Source organism: Nerophis ophidion, linkage group LG28 (assembly GCF_033978795.1).
Source record: "Nerophis ophidion isolate RoL-2023_Sa linkage group LG28, RoL_Noph_v1.0, whole genome shotgun sequence".
Lineage (NCBI taxonomy): Eukaryota > Metazoa > Chordata > Actinopteri > Syngnathiformes > Syngnathidae > Nerophis > Nerophis ophidion.
In genome coordinates, this window is record NC_084638.1 from 23,786,297 (window position 1) to 23,809,943 (window position 23,647).

Consider the following 23,647-nt stretch of genomic DNA (forward strand, 5'->3'; position numbering starts at 1 on the left):
TAGCATGGAGTCCAAGACGACTGGGAACGCTTTTTTTGCTGCAGCCTACCTCCGCAATCGTGGCGCTCTGTCACACCCCGCCTCGGGTGAAGGTAATGTAACCTTTGCAAACCGGACTTTAAATCAAGGATGGCAAGGCACGCAGTGGTAACAGTTTACAGACATTTATTTAAAATCCCAAAAAGTGTCAAAAGGTGAACAAAACAGGAAGACAAAGCACCAACAATCTGTAACAGTAATAAATAAAGGAAATATTAGTATTGTGTATTATATATATAGTACATTTTTATTTCAAAGTTGCGTGCGTTAAGTAGGCCTATAAATAATCAAAATATGCATATTATAAATAATCCAAATATAAATCATCCATTATATCCAGAGGTGGGTAGTAACGCGCTACATTTACTTGAGTAACTTTTGGGATAAATTGTACTTCTACGAGTAGTTTTCATGCAACATACTTTTACTTGAGTATATTTATAGAGAAGAAACGCTACTTTTACTCCGCTCCATTTATCTACATTCAGCTCGCTACTTTTTTTTTTAATCGATCTGTTAACTTTGTTTTGGTTTGGTTTATGAGAGCTTCAAAGTAGGAACTGCGCATGCCTGCGTTTCATCGATCACATGCAGTCACTGGTGACGTTGGACCAATCAAACAGCCAGGCGGTCACATGACCCGACTTAAAGAAGTTGAAAAACGTACTGGGGTTTTAACATTTAGTGGTCAATTGTACGGAATATGTACTGTACTGTGCAATCTAATAATGCAAGTATCAATCAAAAGTGTAAAGGAAAAAATACCCTTATTATTTCAACCGTACTTCCCGTCAAAAGCCCAAAGACTGATCGCACAGTTCCTGTCTTCACAATAAAAGCGCCGCTCGATCGCGCCTGCGCTACCAAAATAAGAGTCTCCGAAAGCCAGCTCAAACAAGCTAGCAAGCTACAGAGTTTGCCGCCAATGTATTTCTTGTAAAGTGTATAAAAAACAATATGGAAGCTGGACAAATAAGATGCCAAAAACCAACGACTTTCATGTGGTATTAGACAGAAAAGAGGAACCTTTTTCTCCTCCATTTGAAAAAGTGGACGTTATCAGCACTAAACTGTCTGATTCCAATCAATGCAAGTCATCAGAATCAGGTAATACACCAACTTGTATTGTTGTCTTCATGAAAGATAGAAATCTATGTGTTAAACATGCATGTATATTCATTAAAACTCCTTTAACATGTCAACAAAAACGGCAAAATAAATAAATCTAAATTATATACTGTATATATAAATTTATGTATATGTATATATATACACATATGTATATGATATGTGTGTATGTATATGTCTATATGAGGTGGATCACCTCGACTTGGTCATTTATGAAGTAATTGATTAACGTTGAAAAACTTATTGGGGTGTTACCATTTAGTGGTCAATTGTAGGGAATATGTACTGTACTGTGCAATCTACTAATAAAAGTTTCAATCAATCAATGAATGCCTACTGAGCCTATGGTGCTGTTAAGTTATTGTGGCTCAACATGCCTTAATTTTTTTATTTTCATGTACTATTGAAGATTTATTATTGTTTTAGTTGCTTAAGAGATATTCATGGCTATGAATTTGCTCATTGCTATTTTTATGTTTTTGTGCATTACTTGTTGCCGCCATCATTAAACCAACAGCTTACTCATCAGTTACTCAGTACGTGAGTAGTTTTTTCACAACATACTTTTTACTTTTACCCAAGTAAGTATTTGGGTGACTTCTTCTTACTTTTACTTGAGTAATAAATCTCTAAAGAAACAGTACTCTTACTTGAGTACAATTTCTGGCTACTCTACCCACCTCTGATTCTATCTAAATACATATATTTACAAACAAAAGGTCAAACATCAAATATATCAAAGTATAGAACTAAATGACAAAACAGATTTAGCAAAATAAATGAGCAATCAAAAAAATTCATTTAACCGGTTACATCACAACATAATCTCATCATCAAAATAATCACCTCAGTAGTTATTTGATGCATGGAGAGCGAAAGTCTTGGTCAGGACAGACAACCTCCTCTGACAGTGACAGGCAGCAGACTGGCAGAAAAATGGCATTTTCCCCACTTAAATAGCCCATAGCCCCGCCCACTAGCTGGGACCAATTTGACAGGGGGAATTAACAAAACACTTATTTTGTAAATTTAACCATAAATAACCATCAGATGTCTAAAAAGTATTCATATAGTACTTTTGCATTTTTAAACCAGTCACTTTTGTCCACAGTGTATTCAGGTTTAGACAACACAACTTTCAAATGTCCCTCAGCAACACCCAGCTCCTGACAATCATGGTTTGGCCCAAATTAGGCCTAATTAGTCAAAGCAGGTGTGCTCACCTACATAAAGCCAACAGCCCCACCCTGACTCTTTTAGCCAGACATGCAGAGCCATGGTGAGTGACAGCTTACAATTTGTTTGTTGAGCACTGACAAAAAAAAATGTGCATGGTTTGAGAGGAAGCCAAAGTTCAAACAGTGACAGTGTGGGGTCAAACTGTCACACGCTCCATACGGTCAGCAGTCATCTTCCGCCTGTTGAGGTCTTGGGTTGGTATTTCCCCATAACTGTGCCCACATGGATGTGGGGGTGCCTTCTTCCGCCATCGCAGCCATTGTGGTGCTTCATACATCTGCCGTTTTCCGCCTGCTCCGCCGTTGAGGTCTTCACCGTATCCCTGGCTAGGGGGCCATCAGGTACTAGGCCTTTGCCAAGGTCCACCTGGGGTAACATAGTAAAGGGGTTAACCTCCTAGTAGGGGAGCCTCCACTGCACTTTAAATCAAATCAACTTTATTTATAAAGCACATTTATAAATATTATACAGCATTATTCACATGTGAATAATATAAATACAGTCTATTATACAGCATTATTCACATGTGAATAATATAAATACAGTCTATTATACAGCATTATTCACATGTGAATAATATAAACACAGTCTATTATACAGCATTATTCACATGTGAATATAAATACAGTCTATTATACAGCATTATTCACATGTGAATAATATAAATACAGTCTATTATACAGCATTATTCACATGTGAATAATATAAACACAGTCTATTATACAGCATTATTCACATGTGAATAATATAAACACAGTCTATTATACAGCATTATTCACATGTGAATAATATAGTCTATTATACAGCATTATTCACATGTGAATATTATAAACTGTCTATTATACAGCATTATTCACATGTGAATAATATAGTCTATTATACAGCATTATTCACATGTGAATAATATAAATATAGTCTATTATACAGCATTATTCACATGTGAACAATATAAATACAGTCTATAATACAGTATCATGTACATGTGAATAATATAAATACAGTCCATTATACAGCATTATTCACATGTGAATAATATAGTCTATAATACAGTATCATTTACATGTGAATAATATAAATACAGTCTATTATACAGCATTATTCACATGTGAATAATATAAACACAGTCTATTATACAGTATCATTCAAATGTGAATAATATAAATAGTCTATTATACAACATTATTCACATGTGAATATTATAAACAGTCTGTATATACAGCATTATTCACATGTGAATAATATAAACAGTCTATTATACAGCATTATTTACATGTGAATAATATAAACAGTCTATTATACAGCATTATTCACATGTGAATAATATAAAAGTCTATTATACAGCATTATTCACATGTGAATAATATAAACAGTCTATTATACAGCATTATTTACATGTGAATAATACAAACAGTCTATTATACAGCATTATTCACATGTGAATAATATAAAATAGTCTATTATACAGCATTATTCACATGTGAATAATATAAACAGTCTATTATACAGCATTATTCACATGTGAATAATATAAATACAGTCTATTATACAGCATTATTCACATGTGAATAATATAAACACAGTCTATTATACAGCATTATTCACATGTGAATAATATAAACAGTCTGTTATACAGCATTATTCACATGTGAATAATATAAACAGTCTATTATACAGCATTATTCACATGTGAATAATATAAATACAGTATTATACGTTCACATAACTTCACAAACCTTATCTTTGCATAAGGTGTAAAGTTGTGTGTATCACAGTCCCAGTGTGTGTCTAAAGTGTGAAAATGTGTGTATCACAATCGTTATTTGTGTGCAAGATGGGAAGGTGTGTGTAAAGAATTGTGTGTAATATTTCGCAAAAAATGTGAAGAGAGTCAATGCTAATATTAGGTAAATCTGCACAGTTTTGTTTATTGGTGTGGACTTTTGTTAACTGTGTGAACATGTAAATTTTAGTGTGTGAGCAATTGGAAAAAACTGTAAAAGCCTTAAAGGGGAACTACACTTTTTTATTTTTTTTCAAAATTTTGCCTTTTATTTAAATTCCTCCATGTTAGACAAGACAATCTTTTTCTGTGCATTCTAGCTATTAAATAAATGTTAGCAAAAGTCAGCAAACATCAGAGCCAATTGGTTGTCGCTCTACTCCCCCAATAACAGGCTCTTAAGCCCGTCTCCATCAAAGTTGTATAGACATGCTATATGTATGTAATGTAGCAACATTTATAATAACATTAATATTTACTAAATTAGCAAATCTTAAGCATCATTTTAGGGACGCATCAGAACGTTAGCTTTTTCCTTCAGCAACAACACTACTAATCATGGCACACATCGTGAGACACAGTAGACATAATAAAACAATCACTTACTGTACAATGTCAGCTCTAAATGTGATGCTGACTGATGGGATGTTTGTATCTTCCCATTTAGATGAAGAATTAATCATAATCCTGGCAAAGGTTTAAATAAAATAGTGGGTGCAAACAAGTCTTTCGCATGTCTTTCTGGCCAAACTCTGAGTTGGATGTCAAAGTTGATTTATAATCCACAATTAACTTTCACAAACTTGCCGACTCGGCATGTCAGTATAGCAACACAAGTTAGTTAGCGTACTGTGATCAATGCGCCGCGAAAAGTAGGTCCTTGACGTTAGCGCTTATAATAACAATATCTCTAATACTTGGTTAATAGTCTGGTCCCGAAATGTAAATGGAGTATTGTTGGCGGTTTTTGGATGTTTTTAAGAGGGTTTTTTGTGCGTATTAGACACAATATGTGTTCTTGTCTGTCATCAGATTAGTTTTTCAAAAATGATTTAAAAAAAAGCATTTTTCCTGTAAGTGTTGTACATACGTACAGATACTTTGAATACGATATTTCCTTAAAGTTATAGTCATAAGGTTATATTGTTACTTTGGTATTGTTAAAATAATAATTATTGTTGAATTCATGCAAAACCCATCCATCCATCCATCCATCATCTTCCGCTTATCCGAGGTCGGGTCGCGGGGGCAACAGCCTAAGCAGGGAAACCCAGACTTCCCTCTCCCCAGCCACTTCGTCTAGCTCTTCCCGGGGGATCCCGAGGCGTTCCCAGGCCAGCCGGGAGACATAGTCTTCCCAACGTGTCCTGGGTCTTCCCCGTGGCCTCCTACCGGTTGGACGTGCCCTAAACACATCCCTAGGGAGGCGTTCGGGTGGCATCCTGACCAGATGCCCGAACCACCTCATCTGGCTCCTCTCGATGTGAAGGAGCAGCGGCTTTACCCAAAACTAGTAAAGTTGGCACCTTGTGTAAATGGTAAATAAAAATAGAATACAGTGATTTGCAAATCCTTTTCAACTTATATTGAATTGAATAGACTGCAAAGACAATATACTTAACGTTCAAACTGGAAAACCTTGTTATTTTTTGCATGTATTAGCTCTTTTGGACTTTGATGCCTGAATCATGTTCAAAAAAGCTGGCACAAGTGGCAAAAAAGACAGAGCGTAAACGAATGCTCATCAAACATTTATTTGGAACATCCCACAGTTAAACAGGCTAATTGGGAACAGGTGGGTGCCATGATTGGGTATAAAAGCAGCTTCCATGAAATGCTCAGTCATTCACAAACAAGGATGGGGCGAGGGTCACTATTTTTTGTGAACAAACGCGTGAGCAAATTGTCGAACAGTTTAAGAACATTTCTCGATGAGCTATTGCAAGGAATTTAGGGATTTCACCATCTATGGTCCGTAATATCATCAAAAGGTTAAGAGAATCCGGAGAAATTGCCACACGTAAGCGATATTATGGACCGTCGATCCCTCAGGCGGTACTGCATGAAAAAGCGACAAAGGTGTGTAAAGGATATTACCACACGGGCTCAGGAACACTTCAGAAAACCAATGTCAGTAACTACAGTTGGTCGCTACATCTGAAATTGCGAGTTAAAACTCGACTATGCAAAGCGAAAGCCATTTTGTCAACGACACCCAGAAACGTTGCTGGCTTCGCTGGGCATGAGCTCATCTAAGATGAACTGATGCAAAGTGGAAAAGCGTTCTGTGGTCTGACGAGTCCACATTTCAAATTGTTTTTTGAAACTGTGGACGTCGTGTCCTCCGGACCAAAGAGGAAAAGAACCATCCGAATTGTTCTAGGTAAAAAGTTGAAAAGCCAGCATCTGTGATGGTATGGGGGTGTATTAGTGCCCAAGGCATGGGTAACTTACACATCTGTGAAGGCACCATTAATGCTGAAAAGTACATACAGGTTTTGGAGCAACATATGTTACCATCCAAGCAACGTTATCATGGATGCCCCTGCTTATTTCAACAAGACAATGCCAAGCCACGTGTTACAACAGCGTGGCTTCATAATAAAAGAGTGCAGGCACCAGACTGGCCTGCCTGTAGTCCAAACCTGTCTCCCATTGAAAATGTGTGGTGCAATGTAAAGCCTAAAGTACGACAACTGAGACAACGGACTGTTGAACAACTTAAGCTGTACATCAAGCAAGAATAGGAAAGAATTTGACCTGGAAAGCTTTAAAAAATGGTCTTCTCAGTTCCCAAACGTTTACTAAGTGTTGTTAAAAGGAAAGGCCATGTGACACAGGTAATGCCACTGGGACAACTTTTTTGCAATGTGTTACTGCCATTAAATTCAAAATGAATGATTATATGCAAAAAATACTTACTTACCATAATATTATTGTTGTTAAGCTGTCAAAAGCACTCACCATACATTTATAAATGTATAGTTAATACATTGTTTGGTCTCAATCATGGATGATCGGTATTGGAATTGGCAGCATAAATTCCTGATCATAACATCCCTAAAATCTAGCAGTGCAGAGTGCTTATTGAGAATAAATAATAGCTTGTTAATTTCTCAACCTATTGTAATGCAGTTTAAGTAATTGTAAACATAAAAAAACATAAGTTGTGTTAAAAAAAAAAAAAGATAAACAGGCTTTACGGCAGTCAGGCTTCCATGACGTTAGACGACTGCCACCTGGTGGCAGTATTGAATACTGTTAAAGCTGAAAGGTAAATTGCAACGAGGTTAGTATAAAATTTGTCTTTATTGCGTATAGTTGTATAAAGCGCAAACATACATCATACATCATGTAAATTAAAATGTTGTGAACAGTATACAATTCATCGACACAAATAAATTCCACAAATACAGCTGCCAAACACCCATTCCAAACTTTTTGTTCACGTACGGTATACTTTATCAACATTACTTCTGTACACTTCTACAGTCTACTCTAAAAAGGTGGAAATAACTCCTCCAACCATGTATACCTCAGCCAATCCCTGTGTCTGACATTAAGGTGGAGACTATTCTCAAACCAGCAGAAAATTATTAAAAAACTTGATTGACAGAAACATCCAAAATTATTTTTCTATTTCTTAAAACAACAGTAGACCATCAGTAATACTAGAGTCTACTAGATGAGGACTCACAAGGATATGTATTACCACAAATTAAGCAGTTAAAAGGTTTTTCCTCTCCTGAGTGTGTTGTGTCAAGTTGAAATTTGAGAGACCCTTTGCCTGCAAACTGAACAACTGGAGGGTTTCTCTCCTGTGTGAGTTCTAATGATAACGTTTGACCAATCTGAGCATCCATCCATTCATTTTCTACCGCTTATTCCCTTCGGTGTCGCGCGGGGGGGGGGGGGGCGCTGGAGCCTATCTCAGCTACAATCGGGCGAAAGGCTGGGTACACCCTGGACAAGTCGCCTCCTCATCGCAGGGCCCAATCTGAGCAATTCCTTTTTTCTTTTTTAAATCAGGGCTACAAACAAAATCTTTGGCACACACTGATCAATGAAGTTATTCTACTGTGTGTGTACTCATGTGGGAGAGCAACTTTACCCTTTGAGAGAACTTTATACCACAAAACGAGCAACAGAAAGGTTGTTCTCCCGTGTGTGTCTGCATGTGTCGAGTCAAATCAGAGCTTCGGATAAAACCTTTCTCACAAACTGAACAACAAAGCAATTTATTCTCTGTATGTGTCTTCATGTGTGATCGCATATTACTTTTGTTGGAGAATCTTTTACCGCACGCTGGACAACTGAAAGGTTTTTCTCCGGTGTGCGTTCTCATGTGGTTCTTCAAGGTGGACTGCCGGGAAAATACATTGCCGCAGAGTGAGCAGCTAAGTTTTTGTCCAGTGTGTGTGCTCATGTGTGACAGCATTGTTTCCCTTTCCGAGAACTTTCTACCGCAGTTCGAGCAACTAAACGGTTTCTCCCCGGTGTGTATCCACATGTGTCGGGTCAAATCACAGTTTCTAAAAAACACCTTAGCGCAAACAGAACAGCCAAATGTTTTTTCTCCTGTGTGAGTCCTCATGTGAGATTGCATGTTGCTTTTGTTGGAGAATTTCTTACCGCAGTGTGAGCAACAAAAAGGTTTTTCTCCAGTGTGCGTTCTCATGTGATTCTTTAAAGTGGACTTCCGAGAAAACTCGCTACCACACAGTGAGCAACTCGTGTTTTTTCCTGTGTGAGTTCTCGCTTGTGAGTCCATATTTACATTAACGTGCGACGTGTCGTCACTATCTGACAGGTTGTCAGCTTGTGGTCCTCCACAGTGGTCTCCCTCAGCTTCTGTTGTCATGTTTTGTGTTGAGCTGCTGATTGGTGACTCCGCCCATCTGTTTTCCTCACCTGGACTGTGATGAAGCTGTGAGGACTCAGGTGATCTTTCTTCATGGTCTTCTATCTTCACAGTGACAACAGTCAGTGGAAACTTGGTGAGATCATCCTCCCCGTGCCCTGGAAGACACTCTCCCCCTCGAGTGATCCAGAGTTCCTCTTCTTCCTCTTTAATCTGAGGGGAATGTAGATCCTCCTGCTTCCAGGTGGAGCTCCCCTCCAGCGGCTGAGGGGGACATTCTTCTTGGCGTCCAAGCTGTTGCTGGGAGTCTACAAGACAAATAAGAATAGACAAGACATTTAATGTTCGAACAGAGAAACTTTTTTTTTTTTTGCAGATAATCATCAACTTAGAATTTAATGGAAGAAACACATTGCAAAAAAGGGGAATTTTTACCACTGTTTCATGGCCCTCGCCCCATCCTTGTTTGGGAGTTACTGAGCGTTTCATGGAAGCTGCTTTTATACCCAATCATAGCACCCACCTGTGGGATGTTCCTAATAAGTGTTTGATGAGCATTCCTCAACTTTCTCAGTCTTTTTTGCCACTTGTTGCAGCATTTTTGAAACATGTTGCAGCCATCAAATTCTAAATGAGCTAATATTTACCAAAAAATAAAGTTTTCCAGTATGTTGTCTTTGCAGTCCATTCAATGGAATGTAGGTTGGATAGGATTTGCAAATTATTGTATTATTTTTATTTACCATTTACACAACGTGCAAACTTCAATGGTTTTGGGTTGTGTACTATTTCAGTCACTGTTCTTAAGGTAGGATGAGAGCAATTAGATTTCTTCTAATGCGTGCAAGTCTCGCGTTTTCTCTTGGCCCCTGAACTCACCAGGCAAATCAACAAACTAAGAACCCCAAAAAGAGACTTTTGTTCTGAAGTGAACTTGTGGGTTTCTACAAAAATGATCACCGACCAGAATGAAACATCATTTATTGAGAAAGTATCAAAATTACAAAATTTTAAACCAAACAAACTTATCAAGAAATGTATAGACAAAACATTAAAAGGACTGCAGACGCTGAATCATTATTTGACAACAAGATATTTGGCTTGCAAAAGGAGATCAATTGCAAAACTAAACCTATATCAAATGTGTGTTATGAGAAGGCACAGATAACAAAACACCAAAACAACAACAGTCCAATGAACAAGCAAATCCAATATTTTCCTCTATGGCTTAATTGTTGTTTCATCCAGATGTAAAGAAATGATGTGCCTCAATACTTTTGTACTTTTACTCCTTGCCAGATGTTTTTGGATTTTAGCCACAAAACCTTTAAAACACCCGGACATAAGTGCTGATGAAGGTAGAAAAAAAAAAAACAGCAACCATAATGAATGTTTGAAAACCGGACTTCCTCGAGTTCATCTGGTTCCAACTAAGGGTGTAACGGTACACAAAAATGTCGGTTCGGTACATACCTCGGTTCAGAGGTCACGGTTCGGTTCATTTTCGGTACAGTAAGAAAACAACAAAATACAAATTTTTGGGTTATTTATTTACCAAATTTGCAAAATCTTCCACCCAAAATAATTTTCTTAGTGGAATATTTGATGTGAAGTAATGGGAACCTTGGATATAATTCATAATAACATTGATTTTGATTCAATATTATGTTTTGAGCAATGACAGTTTGAAAAAAAAAAAAAACAGCTTTGTTTTATTAGTCAACGTTGGAACTTTTTCTAAATTACATTTAAAGGCCTACTGAAATGAGATTTTCTTATTCAAACAGGGATAGCAGGTTCATTCTGTGTGTCATACTTGATCATTTCCCGATATTGCCATATTTTTGCTGAAAGGATTTAGTAGAGAACATCCACGATAAAGTTCGCAACTTTCGGTCGCTAACAGAAAAGCCCTGCCTCTACTGGAAGTCGCAGACGATGACGTCACATGTTGATGGCTCCTCACATATTCACATTGTTTTTAATGGGAGCCTCCAACAAAAAGAGCTATTCGGAACGAGAAAACGACAATTTCCCCATTAATTTGAGCGAGGATGAAAGATTTGTGTTTGAGGATATTGATAGCGACGGACTAGAAAAAAAAAGTAAAAAAATGGGATGGATTCTGATGTTTTTAGAGACATTTACTAGGATAATTCTGGGAAATCCCTTATCTTTCTATTGTGTTGTTAGTGTTTTAGTAAGTTTAACAGTACCTGATAGTCGGAGGGGTGTGTCCACGGGTGTGTTGACGCGCGGTGTCTCAGGGAAGTCGACGGCAGCTTTATGGGCGACTTTTGACCACAATTTTCTCACCGAAACCTGCTGGTTGACATTCGGTTGGGATCCATGTTTGCTGTGATCCATAGTAAAGTTTCACCACCGTGAATTTTAAACAAGGAATCACCGTGTGTTTGTGTGGCTAAAGGCTAAAGCTTCCCAACTCCATCTTTCTACAGTGACTTCTCCAATATTAATTGAACAAATTGCAAAAGATTCAGCAACACAGATGTCCAGAATACTGTGTAATTATGCCGTTAAAGCAGACCACTTTTAGCTGTGTGTGTGTGCAGCGCTCATATTTCCTAAAAGCCCATGACGTCAGGCGTACACGTCATCATTACGCGACGTTTAAGAAAAAACTCCCGGGAAATTTAGAATTGCAATTTAGTAAACTAAAAAGGCCGCATTGGCATGTGTTGCAATGTTAATATTTCATCATTGATATATAAACTATCAGACTGTGTGGTCGGCAGTAGTGGGTTTCAGTAGGCCTTTAACTTTTAAAGGGGAACATTATCACCAAACCTATGTAAGCGTCAATATATACCTTGATGTTGCAGAAAAAAGACCATGTATTTTTTTAACTGATTTCCAAACTCTAAATGGGTGAATTTTGGCAAATTAAACGCCTTTCTGTTTATCGGTCTTTTAGCGATGACGTCAGAACGTGACGTCACGGAGGTAACACACCCGCCATTTTCATTTTCACATTACAAACACCGGGTATCAGCTCTGTTATTTTCCGTTTTTTCAACTATTTTTTGGAACCTTGGAGACATCATGCCTCGTCGGTGTGTTGTCGGAGGGTGTAACAACACTAACAGGGAGGGATTCAAGTTGCACCACTGGCAAGAAATCTGCCGCCAGACCCCCATTGAATGTACCAGAGTGTCAGCACATTTGACCGGCGATGCTAAGACAGACATGGCACAGAGATGTATGGATAACCTGCAGATGCATTTGCAACCATTAAGTCAACAAAATCACAAAGGTGAGTTTTGTTGATGTTGTTGACTTATGTGCTAATCAGACATATTTGGTCACGGCATGACTGCCAGCTAATCGATGCCAACATGCTACGCTAATCGATGCTTACATGCTATTATGCTAGCTGTATGTACATTTGAAACTAGATACTCACATTTAATGCAAAACAAACACTTACCAATCGACGGATTTAAGTTGCTCCAGTGTCACAAGATGCGAAAGTCCTGATCGTTTGGTCCGCACATTTTACCGGCGATGCTAATAAGGCAGCCATGCTATGGGCCACCTCATTAGGTACACCCACGCTATGGCCGAATAGCGTCAATAGCTATTCGCTCAATAGCTTCAGTTTCTTCTTCAAATTCGTTTTCGCTATCTGCCTCCATACTCCGACCATCTGTTTCAATACATGCGTAATCTGTTGAATCGCTTAAGCCGCTGAAATCCGAGTCTGAATCCGAGCTAATGTCGCTATATCTTGCTGTGGTAACCGCCATGTTGTTTGTATTGGCAGCCCTGTATGACGTCACAGGGAAATGGATAGTGGTTTCGAAGATAGCGAAAATAAGGCACTTTAAAGCTTTATTTAGGGGTATTCCGGGACCGGTAAAATTTCGAAAAAAACTTCAAAAAATACAACAAGCCACTGGGAACTGATTATTGGTTTTAACCCTTTTGAAATTGTAATGTTCCCCTTTAAACTTTTTTATTTCACTTTTGTTATGTTTTTTTTAATTTTAATAGTAATTTTAGAATGGGCCGTGGGCCTTTAAAACATTAGCTGTGGGCTGCAAATGGCTTCTGGGGCACACCTGACACCCCTGCTATAGATAATGAAAAATAAAATCTGATAAATCTATGGATAAAAAGCAGAGCCTGGCGACGCATGCGCATTAATCATAACTCTCTGTCTCTGCCCCTCCCTCACGAATGCTGCTGTGTGCACAATGTGTTTTGTTTTAACCCCTTCTTAACCCTGAACGTACATTGAAAATAGACGCAACCCTAACTCAAAATGCCGGACATTTGAGGCATTTAAGAAACTCCACCCGGACAGCCCGGTAAAAGAGGACCTATCCGGTGAAAAGAGGACGTATGGTCAGTCTATCGTAGCCCGATCGCTGCTAGGATGCCGTGTGTTGTGCCTCGGTGTGCATTGTTTACACAACGTGCGGTACGCTACTTAATATGTTCGTGTGGAAACTCGTTCGGCACACCTCCGAACCGAACCGAACCGAAACCCCCGTACCGAAACGGTTCAATACAAATACACGTACCGTTACACCCCTAGTTGCAACCCATCAATTGGGTTCATCAGAGTGGGACTAGGGATCGTGTTCTGTGCCTTGGAGGTCTGGGCCACCAGGTGGACGCTGTTGTTGAGTGCGCAAATGGTGCAACATCTCAATTTTGGCTTGTGATCCAGGTCGTTGAGGAGCGGGACAAGACTGAGTGCAAAATGATAAGACTCATCCAGTGATGTCTCCGGTCTTGAAGGTGGCTTTTGCAAAATGTTTAAAAGTCGCTCTTCCACACTCGCTGGATGGGTCCGAGCGCCGCTCCTTTTTGTCCCCACTGTAGTCCGGACTGATGATGACCCGCGATCGTTTGGGCTGCTGGACCTGTGCGGCCGGTCCCTCTTCCCAGGGTTAGCACCGTCTGTCACCAGTGGTTTTGGTGACTCGGATGGAGGTCTCTGAACCTCAGACACCCCAGCACTGCCACAGGACTGGTCATCTGACCCACATACAGACAGAGGGGTCGATGATCTCTCCTCCTCCGCTGGTGGACCACTCAAGATTGCTTTTGGAACTAAATAAGGGGGAAAACATGACAAGAAAGATCATTCAGATCTTTTAAACCAGGAATGTTGTTCCTTCAACAATCTGCCATATTTTCCGGCATATAAGCAGCAGCCACTAAATATTATGGAAACAAATATTTTCCATATAGAAGCCGCAAATAGAAACGTTACGAAATGAGTTATTTACCCAAAAATGTTTTGTAAATGTTTATTTACCAACCTTAATTGATTCCAAACAGTGTATGTAACAGGGCAGTAAAACGGTTGATCAAACAAAACAGAAGTCATTGTCATGGACTCACTAGCTGCGCAAGCTAGCTCTCCAATCAGCTAATCAGACTCAATGGTGAAGTGAATTATATTTATATAGCGCTTTTCTCTGGTGACTCAAAGGAACTTTACATAGTGAAACCCATTATCCAAGTTACATTTAAACCAGCGTGGGTGGCACTGGGAGCAGGAGGGTAAAGTGCCTTGCCCAAGGACACAACGGCAGTGACTAGAATGGCGGAAGCGGGGATCGAACCTGGAACTCTCAAGTTCCTGGCACGGCCGCTCTAACAACCGAACCACGCATGGTGACATTTTGGTGAATTTACTGAGGAAACAATACACAAATAATGCCATTGTTAGTTAACAATACTAACACGAACTGATTGATTGATACTTTTATTAGTAGATTGCACAGTACAGTACATATTCCCTACAATTGACCACTAAACGGTAACACCCAAATAAGTTTTTCAACTTGTTTAAGTCGGGGTCCACGTAAATTAATACATGGTAATTCATGGACACTCGTATATGGGTTAGCATATTAACTGATGCTAACAATGCTAGCTTCATTACATGACTCTAGCATTTAGAAATATGCATGAAAACACTCCTACAAACATCACACATGGGGTGGTTTAGTAAGTAAGAATTGTTTTAGTTATATTGTAAAATTGACAAACTTTGAATGAAGAAACCGTACGAGTGGAAAGGCTATGGACGGCAAGGAAACTAAACACCACATCTAGTTCCAGTTGAAAGCACTAAACGGAAGGACATCGCAGAACCTGCAGCGAGTGAACTCGTCCAAAAGATGGCTCCAAGGCAAAACAATAAAATACATTTAAAAAAAAAAAAAAACTATTTGTATTAACTAAGAAAAGCTGTTAAAAGTCTAGGAAAAAAGTAATAATAATAATAATAATGGATTAGATTTATATTGCGCTTTTCTATTGTTAGATACTCGAAGCGCTCACAGAGAAGTTGGAACCCATCATTCATTCACACCTGGTGGTGGTAAGCTACATCTGTAGCCACAGCTGCCCTGGGGTAGACTGACGGAAGCGTGGCTGACAATTTGGCGCCTACGGCCCCTCCGACCACCACCAATCATTTATTCATCATTCATTCACCAGTGTGAGCGGCACCGGGGGCAATGGTTAAGTGTCCTGCCCCAGGACACAACGGCAGCGCTTTTTTGGATGTCAATAGGTGGGAAGCGAACCTGCAACCCTCAGGTAGCGGGCAATTTATTTGCTGTATGTACGTATTGCATCATTATGCCTCATTTGTAGCTATATTTGCATCCAGCCTTTCCCTCCACCCACATATAATGCCAAACAAACACATACCAATCGACGGATTCAAGTTGCACCAGTGGTCAAAAGATGCAATCGTTGGTTAGGTGATCGCCGAATTCGTCCTCGTTGCCGCTGTCTGTCGTGCTATGGCTCAATAGCTTCAGTTTCTTCTTCAATTTCGTTTTCGCTATCTGCCTCCACACTCCAACCATCTGTTTCAATACATGCGTAATCCGTTGAATCGCTTAAGCCGCTGAAATCCCAGTCTGAATCCGAGCTAATGTCGCTATTCCTTTCTGTTCTACCCGCCATGTTTGTTTGTATTGGCGTCGCGCAGTGACGTCACAGGAAAATGGACGGGTGGATATAGCGATGGTAAAAATCAGGCACTTTGAAGCCATTTTTCGGGATATTGCGTGATGGGTAAAATTTTGAAAAAAACCTTGAAAAATAAAATAAGCTACTGGGAACTGATTTTTATTAGCTTTAAACCTTCTGAAATTGTGATAATGTTCCCCTTTAACAAAAATATATATTTTTTTTAATCAAACAATTAGTTGGTTATATTATTCTTTACATACCCTCTTGGCTGGAGGTAAGGCACAAGGAAGGACACGATGTCTGCATATTTCCACTCCTTCTGAGTGCCTCCTGCTGGCAACTGACTTTTTCCGGCTCTTGACAAATGAATCCCTCCATTTTGCTTTGCAAATATTAACTGAAAGAAAGTGGACATACAGGTTAACAAATCTTGTTTATTCATTCCTTCATAGGTACTTCACATCTGGGGACTTGCTGATCAGTCTGGCCTTCGACTATCACCTGTGTCGCACCACTCTGGAGTCATTGACAAACCACTGATGGAGAAACTACTACTACAAAAATATGTTTTTCCATTGTTTTTTTGGAACTTGCGGATGCAGATCCAAATTCGAGGTCATTCAGTTGGGAACAAGCAATGGAGGGATCAGCTTTGGGGAGAGGAACCCCCTTTATGTGCCACCAGGTACCTGTTGCTCAGCTCGTGGAAAGGCCCCATGTCATAGTGGTTGATGGAGCCCTCTATTTAACAACACAATAAATACGGCCTGCGATGAGGTGGCGACTTGTCCAGGGTGTACACCGCCTTCCGCCCGATTGTAGCTGAGATAGGCACCAGCGCCCCCCGTGACCCCAAAGGGAATTAGCGGTAGAAAATGGATGGAATAAAGACGGCTGCAGTTTCAAGAGCCGAAGGGCTGAGGGGCCGGACATTTTAATTTAGGTTTTAGTCCTTTGAGACTGCAAAGTAAACACGTTGGCTTTCACATCGTACTGTGAATAAACTCATAATTCTGCCCTCGCTAGTCCTTTCCAGCGCGTGCAGCTCCATAAATAGTTAACAGCATGAAGAAACAGAAGCTCCTAAAGTTTTGTTGAGGATTGATGTTCCTTCCTCGGTTTTAATTCTCTACACTTCTGGCTTCATTTAAGTTTGTATGATGGAAAATTTATAAACACAAAGTAAACATTACAAAAGTATAATGCCATAGTGTATTTTACGTAAATAATGTCCATAGTGTATTTGACATAAAAAACAGGTTTGGTGTTAATACATTCACATTCGAGATGTCCGATAATGGCTTTTTTGCCGATATACTGTTTTTAGATATTGTCCAACTCTTAATTACCGATATCAACCGATACCAATGTATACAGTCGTGGAATTAACACATTAAAATGCCTAATTTTGTTTTGAGGCCCCGCTGGATGCATTAAACAATGTAACAAGGTTTTCCAAAATAAATCAACTCAAGTTATGAATAAAAATGCCAACATGGCACTGCCATATTTATTATTGAAGTCACAAATTGCATTATTTTTTTTTAACATACCTCAAAACAGCAGCTTGGAATTTGGGACATGATCTCCCTGAGAGAGCATGAGGAGGTTGAAGTGGGCGGGGTTGAGATGGGGTCGGGTTCAGTGTGGGGTGTATATTGTAGCGTCCCGGAAGAGTTAGTGCTGAAAGGGGTTCTGGGTATTTGTTCTGTTGTGTTACGGTGCGGATGTTCTCCCGAAATGTGTTTGTCATTCTTGTTTGGTGTGGGTTCACAGTGTGCCGCATATTTGTAACAATGTTAAAGTTGTTTTTACGGCAACCCTCAGTGTGACCTGTATGGCCGTTGAGCAAGTATGTTTTGCGTTCACTTGTGTCTGTAAAAAGACGTAGATATTATGTGACTAGCTCGGCACTGAAAGGCGGTGCCTTTAGGGTTTATTGGCGCTCTGTACTCTTCCGTACATCCGTGTACACGGTGGCGTTTTAAAAAGTTATAAATTGTTCTTTTTGAAACCGATACTGATCATTTTGAAACCGATACCGATAATTTCCGATATTACATTTTAAAGCATTTATCGGCCGATAATATCGGACTGACGATATAATCGGACATCTATAATTCAAACAATAAACTACAGATGTTTACGTATATAGAAGTTGAACAACATCCACTGCAAACATTGCACTTAATGAAATCTAATGTCAAGTGTAGCGTTATCGCCCTCTACTTGTCAAAAGTAGCACTGCATCTATTAAACGAGCTTTGTTCGCCAGGTTACTCAGCCAAAAAACACAATCACGAATACAAAAGACATCACAAAGTCAGCGGTCTGACAAGAAAGAGATACATGAGCACCGGCTCGGGGAAAAACATTCATACTTAGTTGTCCAGTTGCTGCTCAAAGTCCGATTTCTACGATTTTTTTTTCTTTTTTCCCCAATTCCTTGTCTCCGCCAAGGTCTCGGCACGAAATGTTGGTGCAGGCAAATTCTTCTTTTTGGAATTTACTTGTTTCTAAATATACCCAAAACTGTGAACTAGGCACAAAAAGGGTGTGGCAATTGGTAAAAACAATTGAGAAACTATTCAGGAAATGATCCCTACCATTAAAATGTGGATTGTCTTCATAACACCCTACTTAAACAGTTCTAGGAGAATGTTATACCTTAGCAAAGGTGAGATATGTTTAAATGTGTTTCAATTGAAACAATAAAATCAGCATTATAATAAATATTTGTATTACAAGTTACTGAAGATTACACTACTGCATTATAGTAGCTAAAAAAACACCATATAAGCGAATTAATAATAACTCACCATCCACGTCCATGACGCCCGCGATGGTGTTCCACGCCAAATCCTTTTTGCCGTTGTCATATATTACTTTGTGGTCTTGCACTTCAATGATGAACTTCTCCTGGTCCATGTTCGTCCTCTGGCTTGATCTTGGATGATCTGAGCACTTTTACCCGCCTGACTCCGCCCATTGCGACGTTAAGTTGCTGTGACTACGTGAAACGCGATCTGGGGTCAACGGACAATCAAGACGTTAGATAGCAAAATGGGTCCCTAAACAGTTTTCTCTCGCCACTTTGGGGTGCACTTGGGCTCAGTACTTTGCAGCCTTTTAAAATTGTAAATATCGTTTTTTTCCGGACCCTAGGGCGCACCGGATTGTAAGGCACGCTGCCGAAGAGTGGATCTAGTAAGGTCTATTTTCATACAAAAGGAGCACCGGATTATAGGGTCCATTAAAAGGGGTCTACATAACATGTAAGGGTGGTTCTTTGGTCAAAATGTTGCATAGATTATGTTTTACAGCTCATCTTTAAGTTGCTCTCTGGCAGTTGCTTCAGGAAGCGCCGTTTTGTGGGCGATCTTATTTACATGACCCACCTTCGCCAGCGTCTTCTCTCCGTCATCTTTGTTATAAGCTGTGTAGCGTAAGAAGACGGAGTGGAGTAAATATCAAAAGTTGGAGCTAACTGTTTCAATGACAATCAGACTTTACTTCAATCAATAACGGAGTAACATCTCCTCATCCGTAAACAACGCCAAAAATGCGTCCCGTGAAAAACCGTCCGACCGGAACACTCTAATAACTACAGTTCCTTGGGTGAATAACGCAAACTCACTACACCGGTATGTTTTATCGCTTTCATGGCGAGTTTACTGACAGATATAAGAAATAAATTTACACTACTTTATATTAGAAATGGCAACTGCAGAAGATGAATATCCCTTAAAGGGGAACATTATCACAATTTCAAAAGGGTTAAAAACAATAAAAATCAGTTCCCAGTGGCTTCTTGTATTTTTTTAAGTGTTTTTCAAAATTTTACACCTCCCGGAATATCCCTAAAAAAAGCTTTAAAGTTCTTGATTTTCGCTATTTGCATTGCGACTATCCATGTCCCTGTGACGTCATACAGGGCTGCCAATACAAACAACATGGCGGTTACCACAGCCAGATATAGCGACATTAGCTCGGATTCAGACTCGGATTTCAGCGGCTTAAGCGATTCAACAGATTACGCATGTATTGAAACAGATGGTCGGAGTATGGAGGCAAATAGCGAAAACAAAATTGAAGAAGAAACTGAAGCTATTGAGCGAATAGCTATTGACGCCATTCAGCCGTAGCGTGGATGTACCTAATGAAGTGGCCCATAGCATGGCTGCCTTATTAGCATCGCCTGTAAAATGTGCAGACCAAACGATCAGGACTTTCACATCTAGTGACACTGGAGCAACTTAAATCATTCGATTGGTAAGTGTTTGTTTCGCATTAAATGTGGGTATCTAGTTTAAAATGTACATACAGCTAGCGTAAATAGCCTGTTTGCATCGATTAGCGCAGCATGTTAGCATCGATTAGCTGGCAGTCATGCTGCGACCAAATATGTCTGATTAGCACATAAGTCAACAACATCAACAAAACTCACCTTTGTGATTTAGCATCGATTAGCTGGCAGTCATGCTGCGACCAAATATGTCTGATTAGCACATAAGTCAACAACATCAACAAAACTCACCTTTGTGATTTAGCATCGATTAGCTGGCAGTCATGCTGCGACCAAATATGTCTGATTAGCACATAAGTCAACAACATCAACAAAACTCACCTTTGTGATTTCGTTGACTTAATGGTGGCAAATGCATCTGCAGGTTATCCATACATCTCTGTCCCATGTCTGCCTTAGCATCGCCGGTCAAATGTGCAGACTCTCCAGCACATTCAATGGGGGTCTGGCGGAAGATTTCTTGCCAGTGGTGCAACTTGAATCCCTCCCTGTTAGTGTTGTTACACCCTCCGACAACACACCGACGAGGCATGATGTCTCCAGGGTTCCAAAAAATAGTCGAAAAAACGGAAAATAACAGAGCTGAGACCCGGTGTTTGTAATGTGAAAATGAATATGGCGGGTGTGTTACCTCGGTGACGTAACATTCTGACGTCATCGCTAAAAGACCGATAAACAGAAAGGCGTTGAGTTTGCCAAAATTCACCCATTTAGAGTTCGGAAATCGGTTTAAAAAAATACATGGTCTTTTTTCTGCAACATCAAGGTATATATTGACGCTTGCATAGGTTTGGTGATAATGTTCCCCTTTAAGAACTGATCAGGTTCAACTTCAACTCAAAAACTATGCATTGTTTCCAAAAAATCAACTTGGAATTATATATATATATATATATATATATATATATATAATATTAGGGCTGTGAATTTTTGGGTGTGACGTCATCGTTCTGAGAGCGATAAATAGAAAGGCATTTAATTCGCCAAAATTCACCCATTTAGAGTTCGGAAATCGGTTAAAAAAATATTTTGTTTTTTTCTGCAACATCAAGGTATATATTGACGCTTACATAGGTCTGGTGATAATCTTCCCCTTTAAGGAAACTTTTTTTTTTTTTTTTCAAATCTCTATTGAAAGCATTAAACGAGTGCCCTGTTGTGATAAATTGCTGAATAAATAATTAAGCTTGACATATTTATCTAGAATATTTTACAGAATCTTTATCCAAAAATGTGCCAGTTCACTAGAAGACATAGCACCAGAAGCAAATCTCCAACATTTATTGGGATTATTTAGATTGTTGGTGGTTTCAGAGACAAACATACTGATTAAGACTACTCATTGAGACGATGTATTTTTAGTATTGCACTGCTGAGGCTTAAAAGCACGTTTGTAAAAAATAAATAGTGCCGTTAAAAAGCCAGCATATCTCCGCCGTGAGAGAAAATGTTGGACCCCGGTTTAAATATGTTACAATGTATTAGATGATAGTGTGCTTACCTAGACTGTGATGAAGCTGTGAGGACTCAGGTGGTTTGTCCTCATGCTCTTCAGTCTTCACAGAGACAACAGTCAGTGGAAACTTGGAGATCTCAGCCTCCTCCTGCCCTAGAAAATACTCTTTCTCCTGAGTGGTCCACATTTCCTCCTCTTCCTCTTTAATGTGGAGGGGCTGACGGATGTCTGTTGGGTAAATAAATAAATACCATTAACAGAAATCGTTCTGACTGACACTGTTAACACAATGAGATTGTTTGTGTTTAAAACCAATGAAAACATGAGAAAGAATATATTTTGTTCCCGGCCACTAAAATTGCTTCAAAAGTCCATTCCATCATTGTAAAAAAGGGCACCCCATTTTTTATTTTGTCTTCTTTTTGTGCAATTTTGATTTTCTGGCCAAAATGAGCAACATGAAAGTGTTATGTTTCTTTCATGTAGTGTTAATCAACAGAAAGATATTGTCTTGACCCAAGAACTACAAACGCGAAGAAGCAGCAGGACCAGACTCCCCTCCAGGCACCGCTTGTTTGAACCGTTTTACGACATTTTCTGTTAACTGTTTTACGACCTTGAGTTTGAGTTTATTTCGAACATGCAAGCATACAACATGATACATCCCAATTCCCAGTTTCTCTTTTCAACGTGTTCGAAAAGGAGCAGGAAGAAGCAGACCTTATTTAATCCAACCCCTTTTCTTTTACATAACAGTTGCTAAAACGTTTGTTCACTTCCTGTTCTCAATAAAACTTTTCTTTTGAACATGTTCTGTAATCAAACCCTTGTCCCTTGGAAACAGCTGTTGCCATCTAATCAGGGAAAGTCCAAATAAAAGAGGTGGCGTACAATCTTTTACCAGAGCGTGCTGAGACACTGTACAAGTGTACAGTGTCCAGGCGTCTTTTCTCAAATTGAGCCAAATTGAATTCTGTCTCTGTTTAATTCCTTGCGTCTTGTCTCGTTCAATAGATGTCATCAGTGTTTGAACCTGACGATTGGTACTTTAACTTTAATTTAATTGGCAACACTAAATTGGCCATAGTGTGTGAATGTTGTCTGTCTATCTGTGTTGGCCCTGTGATGAGGTGGCGACTTGTCAAAGGTGTACGGCACCTTCCGCTTGAATGCAGCTGGGAAAGACTCCAGCACCTTCTGTCACCCCGAAAGGGGACAAGCGGTAGGGAAATGGATGGATGGATGAAACTGTCCAAATAGATAAACAAATAAGTGCATCACAGAAGACCGATGCATCGTTTTTTACACAATTAAAGTGTCGAAATAAGAAGTAAACAAACCTTTTCTGTGTAACACAACTTTGTGTTTTTTGAAATCAGCGCCCAGTAGTTGATGTTGCCGCCCGTTCTCCTCTTTTGTTGGAGAAAGTTCCTCCTCATACTCTGCTATCGTCCTTTCGCACATTTTCACACAATCCCAACACTTTAAACTCACATTTGATCTCTACTTAGCGACGTGTTGATAACTTATGCGTCTCTTTGTTAGCAGCTAACAAGCTAAGCTAACTAGCGAGGTAAACTCGCACGGGAAGCGTCCAAGTGCGCTCGGAATAATGCATCCGGATTTAAAAAAATGTTTAAGGATGTTGACACTACATTACTTGCCATAATTGCGTACAAGTACAGACAGTTCAACGTCAAAGGACAAAAATGACTACTTTTCCATCAAACGCCATCTTGCTTCTTACTTGTTCTGTTTTGTCCTCAGTGTTGACAAATCTCGCGAGAGAAACACGCAATCCGTTTTTTGAAACCAAGAGCTACTTCATGGGTACTGATTAATGCAAAGGGCTGCCAGTTTGATACACAT

The 23,647-nt window shown here is 39.4% G+C and overlaps 1 protein-coding gene across 9 annotated transcripts; it reads right to left on the bottom strand.

Annotated features, from left to right (window-relative positions):
- Nucleotides 1-947: 947 nt before the first annotated feature.
- Nucleotides 948-23,562, bottom strand: LOC133545538 (oocyte zinc finger protein XlCOF6.1-like). Of its 9 annotated transcripts, XM_061891236.1 has the most exons (4): nt 23,119-23,555; nt 21,824-22,006; nt 13,595-14,129; nt 9,219-9,355 (listed from the first exon to the last, which is right to left on the bottom strand). In XM_061891236.1, the coding sequence occupies exons 1-3, from the start codon at nt 23,240-23,242 to the stop codon at nt 13,597-13,599; spliced, it is 840 nt and encodes a 279-aa protein (XP_061747220.1). In that variant the 5' UTR covers nt 23,243-23,555; the 3' UTR covers nt 9,219-9,355; nt 13,595-13,596. The 9 variants fall into 9 exon arrangements, with proteins under 9 accessions (XP_061747222.1, XP_061747217.1, XP_061747213.1 ...); XM_061891238.1 differs by lacking the exons at nt 9,219-9,355; nt 13,595-14,129 and adding an exon at nt 948-2,772; XM_061891233.1 differs by lacking the exon at nt 13,595-14,129 and having other exon boundaries at nt 7,477-9,355; nt 23,526-23,562.
- Nucleotides 23,563-23,647: the final 85 nt, after the last annotated feature.

Coding starts and splice junctions, on each gene's coding strand:
- LOC133545538 (XM_061891229.1), bottom strand. CDS start 23,242: ATGTGCGAAAGGACGATAGCAGAGTATGAGGAGGAACTTTCTCCAACA. Junction 22,007..23,118: donor AGTTGTGTTACACAGAAAAG/GTTTGTTTACTT, acceptor TTTACCCAACAG/ACATCCGTCAGCCCCTCCAC. Junction 9,356..21,823: donor ACAGCTTCATCACAGTCTAG/GTAAGCACACTA, acceptor TTTGTCTTGTAG/ACTCCCAGCAACAGCTTGGA.